This window comes from Lotus japonicus, chromosome 1, assembly GCF_012489685.1.
Source record: "Lotus japonicus ecotype B-129 chromosome 1, LjGifu_v1.2".
Classification (NCBI taxonomy): domain Eukaryota; kingdom Viridiplantae; phylum Streptophyta; class Magnoliopsida; order Fabales; family Fabaceae; genus Lotus; species Lotus japonicus.
In genome coordinates, this window is record NC_080041.1 from 7747697 (window position 1) to 7754473 (window position 6777).

At 32.2% G+C, this 6777-nt stretch overlaps 1 protein-coding gene across 1 annotated transcript; it reads right to left on the reverse strand.

Moving 5' to 3' along the window:
• Positions 1-4248: 4248 nt before the first annotated feature.
• Positions 4249-4963, reverse strand: LOC130733356 (putative disease resistance protein RGA1). Its single transcript, XM_057585505.1, has one exon. It carries the CDS (start codon positions 4847-4849, stop codon positions 4394-4396), a length of 456 nt encoding a protein of 151 aa, XP_057441488.1. The 5' UTR covers positions 4850-4963; the 3' UTR covers positions 4249-4393.
• Positions 4964-6777: the final 1814 nt, after the last annotated feature.

The window sequence follows — 6777 nt, forward strand, 5'->3', positions numbered from 1 at the left end:
CTCAATTCTTTCACTCCCTCAATCCACTTCACTGACAATGATTAGGTTAATCAAAACATACACAGATCAATGTTTCACCTCCTATAACATATGATACAAATTTTAGATGCAAATTAAGAAAAACGAATAAAATAGAATCACATACAAAGGAGAATCAGAAAACATAAAAAACAAATCAAAATATTGTAAAATTCCATATAGAATATAAAATGGACTCACCATCCATGTCTTCCAAAGAATCTCTTTTGGTGGAATATCTATAAAAAAAAAACCTGAAGAAAAGAATTTGAAATTAGCATGGCAAGTGATGAACGAAATTGACCTTGAAGTCAAACATGAGTGAATGAAAGTTAAAGGTAAAGTAAAATAAAATTGAAAAAAACCATAACATATTATGCAAGCAAAGGAAGAAAATAATTTGAAACCTCCATCTGCACTCCATCTGCAACCTTCCGAATCAGTCTAAGGCAGCAAATCGGAGGGATGCGATTGCAAGTCGATGGCAAAGTGGTTCCGTGGAGAGATGAGACGATTTTGTGGGGTGGTTCCGTTCAGTGGAGAGATGGGATGAGAATTGCATGGAGGAGATGAATTCCATGAAGGAGATGGTGGAGGTAGGCAGGGTTTTAAGAGGGTTTTTGCTGATGGGATGTATTATTGATTTAAATCACTTATCACAGATTTTATATTAAGATAAAATCATGAAATAAACAATATAAATCCTAATCAAATCTAAAATTTAAAAATGTACTAAATAAATATAGATAAAAACTATCAAAATCTAGCAAATCACAATAAAAACTCATAAAATCCGGAATTAATTAAAAATCCAAAAATTCAATAAAAATACCATAAAAATTAATTAATACTCCAAAAATAAATAATAATATAAATTAAGATAAAATCCAGAAATAAACAACATAAATCCTAATCAATTCTAAAATTAAAAAATGTACTAAATAAATATAGATAAAAACTATCAAAATTTAGCAAATCACAATAAAAACTCATAAAATTCGGAATTAATTAAAAATACGAAAATTCAATAAAAATACCTTAATAATTAATTAATACTCTAAAAATAAATCAAAAATAAATTAAGATAAAATCAAGAAATAAAAAACCTAAATCCTAATCAAATCTAAAATTTAAAAATGTATTTTTTTTATTAAGGAGAAATAAGGTAAGGAAAAAGCAGGGCACATGTGGCAAGTGGGGCCAAGGAGAAAGAGCTTACATGTAAAATATTAGGTGAGAATTAATCTGGGAGCGACACGTCACTAACTTGGCCTGTGAGAGCGACACGTCATGCTAGAAGTTGTTATTTTCTAATATATATTGATATTGATTGATATTATATATTGATATTGATTGATTGTGACATTTACCAGTTTCTGTCCATAACTAATTTTAAGTTTATAAATATTAAAACATCCACTAAATACAATAAATAAAGACACCTACTCTTTCTGAGGCTCAGACTCCTCCTGAGACAGGAAACAAATCATTCAATACCATGTAAGATCATATCGTAGGAATGGTTATATTCTTTTTTATTTTAATTGAATTAAATGTTTTTTATAGGATTAAATATCAGTGTAGCAAAAAAATCCAAAAAATTCAAAGTGAAATTTTTTTACTCTCAAGAAAAATGTTTATTACATAAAGTTGAATGAAATATTCTGATGGATGAAACTATGAAAGAGTACAATATGTTTTTAAGCCCCATAAGTTTAGGGATATAATTCACGATTTTGCATATTTTGCATATTTGATCCCTTAAAAAAATTAGTAAAATTAGTCCCTCACATTTACACACTTTTGCCGTTTTAGTCCCAAATAGGGATCATTTTTGCAAAAAATTAAGCAATGTGGAGGACCTAAAGGGCTAATTTTTTAATTAGGGGACCAAACGTGAAAAATCGTGATAAGTGAGGGACCAAAAGAGCTATTAAGCCTATAAGGAAAAGATATAATCTCTATATAATCCTAATTAAAGTAATAAAGATAAAATATAGCAATTTTTTTTAAAGGAATATAGCAAATATATTTACTCCGTGTTTACTTAATTTACTCTTTATTTACTTGTACTTTTATTCAATACGACAGATCTTGTCAACGTATTGTAAGAATAGAGTTGTTAATTATTCAATATTTGTTTGGATAGCCACCAAACGCACGTTCAGAAGCTTTGTAAATCGTGTTCCCGATTTTCTATGCAGCTAACGTGAAAGAGGAAAAAATCTTAACCTTCATTGGTTGTTTGACGAAAATCACAATTCAGTTGCGTAATTATAGGAAAGCATTCACCAATCAACAGTTTTGTTTTGATTCGTGAATTGCATTTCTGTAACAACAAACATTATCCTTTACAACATATCTTAGCACTCCCCCCTTAAGTTGGAGCATATAAATCGTATGCATCAAGTCTGTGACATGTACATTTTTTGCTCGGACTCTCCTAAAGACTTGGTAAAAACATCAGTCAGTTAATCTTTAGTGCAAACAGAAGAAATCTTGATAGTACCACAAAGAATATTCTTCTCTCTAATATAGAGACAATCAACTTAATATGCTTCGTTAGTTCATAAAAAACCGAATTAGAAGTAAGGTACAAAGCTGACTGATTGTCACATACTAAGCCCATAGAATTAATCACACAAAATTTCAACTCCTCAATTAAGTGCTTCAACCGCAAGAGCGCGCATGTAATATGAGTGATAGCACAATACTCTGCTTTAGTGCTTGATGTAGCAACAACACTTTGCACACTACTCTTCAAGAGATGGATTGGTTCTTAACGCTAACGGTAGTTACCCGTTACAGACTTTAGGCTTATAGCGTTCCTACGTGAATGAGCATGATCAATGCCTTTGGTATTGAGCAATATTATAGTTTTTTATGGATTATATTGTAGACTTTAGGCTTATAGCGTTCCTACGTGAATGAGCATGATCAATGCCTTTGGTATTGAGCAATATTATAGTTTTTTATGGATTATATTGTAGACTTTTCTATTATGTGTTCTTTTTTTTTGTTATTTTCTTTCCCCCCCGCCCACCTTTGGTTCTAAAAACAAGTGGAAATTTTGAAATTGCCATTTTTTTTTTATCAACATCAACAAATAAAGTAGCTTCATTACAATTTTGTCCCGATTCACACTCAACATGTTTGGCTGATTCCAGGTACTGAGAAAGCATCCATGATTAGTTTCACATCTGTTGAAATGCCAACTACAATTTTTTTGTCTATTGGTCACCTTGGAGATGATCTTTTCCAGTTTCAGGAAATTTAATACATGAGAAATCCATGTAACTTAAGCTTGCTGTCATTGCTGGTTTTCTTTGTTTCTGCAGGCCTTTTCCACATCCTTTTCATCATGACTAATCAATCCTTATTTCCCTTCTTTGCTCCTGAGCTTGTACAGTATTTATTACTACCTCTCAAACTAGGCTGAGAGAAGCAATCAGAGTCTTATAGAGAGGATTTTTATGCTCCAAAACACCACTTCAATTTAACTGACAACAAAAGTTACTCCTAAACTTGTGGTTCTAAATCACCACTACTTTTGCAGTTGATATATATACTAAACATCCCACCTTGTAGTAGAAAATAAATAAATAAAAAGAACATGGAAAATAATTTATCTTTTGAACTAACTATCATCTGTGCCTGAATGGTGGTCCATGGAATTAGAATCTGGTGTTACAGTGAGGAACTCATCATCTTCATATTCAGGAGCAATATCTGCAAGGTCTTCAAGGGAACTGTGGAATTCTCTCTTACAATTGAATTTCATGAAGGAATTCTTCTTGAAGCACTAAATTTGACAATACTGGACAAACCATGAGAAGTAGAAAAGATCAACCCTCTCAGCATTTCATTCATCGAGAGCAAGCTCAATTTGACAGATTACTTTTATGGCTGAAAGCTTCTCCCAGGTGCATCATCTTGCTCTCTTGGTTGGTTCTGCCTTTTGAAGCCCCCCATAAGAAGGGTTCTTTTGAGTACTGAAGCAGTAGATAAAGGTTACAATATACAGAAGCTAGTTAACCACTAATCCACTGAATCATCCTTAGCAAGTGACACACAAATAAATTCCTAAACATGTTACAAAAATGTATTAATATAGTAATTTGCCACACATTTGAACCAGTAGAATTGCCTGCAGAACCAAGCTAGTGAACTCACACAACTCCCCCAAAGTATTTATAGCCAACTCCAAACCAGCTACATTATTGATAAAAATAAAGAAAAATTTGCGGCAACATTCATTAAGTTTAATTCAAGTTTCAACAAATCAATGAGTTGTGACAGAGCAATATACATCATCAAATTTCAATCTAATCATACTAAACAAACAACATACAGCATGAATATAGAGCACACCCACTCAAATCAAATTGGGAACGTGCGCTATCTTGTCCCAATCCTCCCCTGTTCCCTCTTTACACCTCTCGGCTAATGCTGGGCAGAACGCAATACTCAAAAGCTGGAGTGAAGTGAGGTGTCGAACACCATCCGGCAAGGATTTCAATTCACCACAATCCCAAATCTGCAGAGTTCGAAGGGAGCGGAGACCTTCCCACCCTTGCTCTGGTAAAGACTCCAGCTTCCTACAATAAACGATTTGCAGATGGTCCAAATTGTTGAGGTTCTTGAAGAGTTCATTTGGTAATTCCTTCAATACCTCGGAACTATATATCCGCAGAGTCCGAAGAGAAGACAATGTTCCCACCGGGAAGGATGTCAGGTCTACATCGCCAGCGTAAAGCCAAAGGGAGGTAAGGCCATTGAAACCTGAGAGTGACCTCAGTAACTCATCGGTATAATTACTTAACTCGAGCATAAAAATATCAAAGTAGGTGAGAGAACAAAGAAGAAACCATAAAAGGACAAATAGGACCTTACCAAAGCAAGATATGAAAACAAATAACAAAAGAAATACATGTAGCACCCAAGATGGGGGTTGAATGAAAGTTGCATAAAACTCAAACAGATGAGGTGTATTTATACTTGAAGATTAAGCATTGAAGAATATGGAAGGTCTCACTAATTTTAAATAAGAGGATGAATGATTAATGGCTCATAAAAAATGTTAAAATGAAACTGATCCTTATTTATAACTGATAGTATTAATTGAAATTGGGAAAATGAATTGGTGAATATAAAGATGACATATTTTCATTAGTTGAAGGGAATTTGCACTTTCAATAACAATATGTATTCAAATTTGCACTAAGAAAGATTGGCATGCAATTATTATATATATTTTTCAATTATAGAAGGTATATGTATTCTTTTCAAGAGTGACATTATATTAGCATGTGTAACGTAAAAAACACAAATAAATTAGAGAGATTCAATTTTTTTTTTTTTGAAATGGAGATTCAAAGGTTACATTATACTAAAAGTTGAATAGAAATTTGTTCAACTTCATTGTTTAAATGCTAGCATGTGTAACATAAAAAAACAAAAAGATTGGAGAGTTTCAAAACTTACATTATATTAAACGTTGAATGGATATTTGTTCAACTTCATTGTTAAATGAATTTAATATTTATAGCTCAAGTGAGCTTTACATAGATATATAGAAGATAGCTAAGGGCATTGCAATTTGGAGTTACAAAATTTTATTATGCAGTTAAAAGTTATAACAGTTAGTAGATGAAGGAATTTGATCACGTTTTCTATTATTATAATTTGATGTTACTTGATGTTTTTTTCCACTAGAACTTAATATTTTATTATGGAGTAATAAGTTTGGCTATTATATATATGGTGCACTAAAAATGAACAGTTCTTACTTATTTTTTATATAATTACGTTGTTTGAAGTTTTTGTATGAGACTTGCTAGACATCAAAAATATGTTACATAATATACCGTAAACTTTTGGTATGACTTTGAAATTTTTGTACTATAAAATGCTATATAGTATACCGTAAATGTTTTCTAAAAATTTTACTATTTATTTTCTGAAAAGTTAATTCAATAAACTAAAAGAATTACTTTTATTAATAAAGGGTATTTTTGTACATATATTTATTTTTTATACTATCCATTATTATCCATCACTTCACCAAATGTAGGATTGTATTAAGTTAAACAATACGAGAAGTTATACGATGTCTCACTAAACGTTGTATATTATTAAATTTTTATCAGGCCTAATAGTATCAGGCCTTATACTATACAGCGTACCAAACGGGCCCGTAAATTGAAGAAAACAAAACTAGAATATATATACACTAAAAGTCATTTTTACCTTGCTATCTGCTATTAATTTGAAAAGGTGATCTCTTTCTCACTACAACAGAAATGCCTTTTGCCGGCAATAAATACTGACTTTAGCGGCAATAAAAATGGCCGCAATAACGTTTACCGGCAAAAACTACTTCGCCGGTGTATCGCGAGTCGGTAAAGGCTTTACCGGCGCTTATACCGGGCGCCGGTAAAGACACCATTTATTGCCGGGAAAAATCATCATCTTTTAGCAGCCATATTTTGTGGCGTTTACTATTGCCGCTAAAAGTCAATGATGCAATGGCTTTGTAAACCCCTATGTTGGGGTTTTAGACCGCCAGAAATAGGATCCATAGCTGCCAAAAATGACAGATCCCCTGAAATATTAAGAACTAATCTGAGATTTTTATATTTCAAGGAAAAATGAGCAACATTAAATACGTCTCATTCCGAATGTCCTACTTTCCCCTTCTCTCCTAGTAAATATAAATATGTTTCCCAAATATCAAAAGTTACAGGGGTTTGGCTCCAT

Coding starts and splice junctions, on each gene's coding strand:
- LOC130733356 (XM_057585505.1), bottom strand. CDS start 4,849: ATGCTCGAGTTAAGTAATTATACCGATGAGTTACTGAGGTCACTCTCA.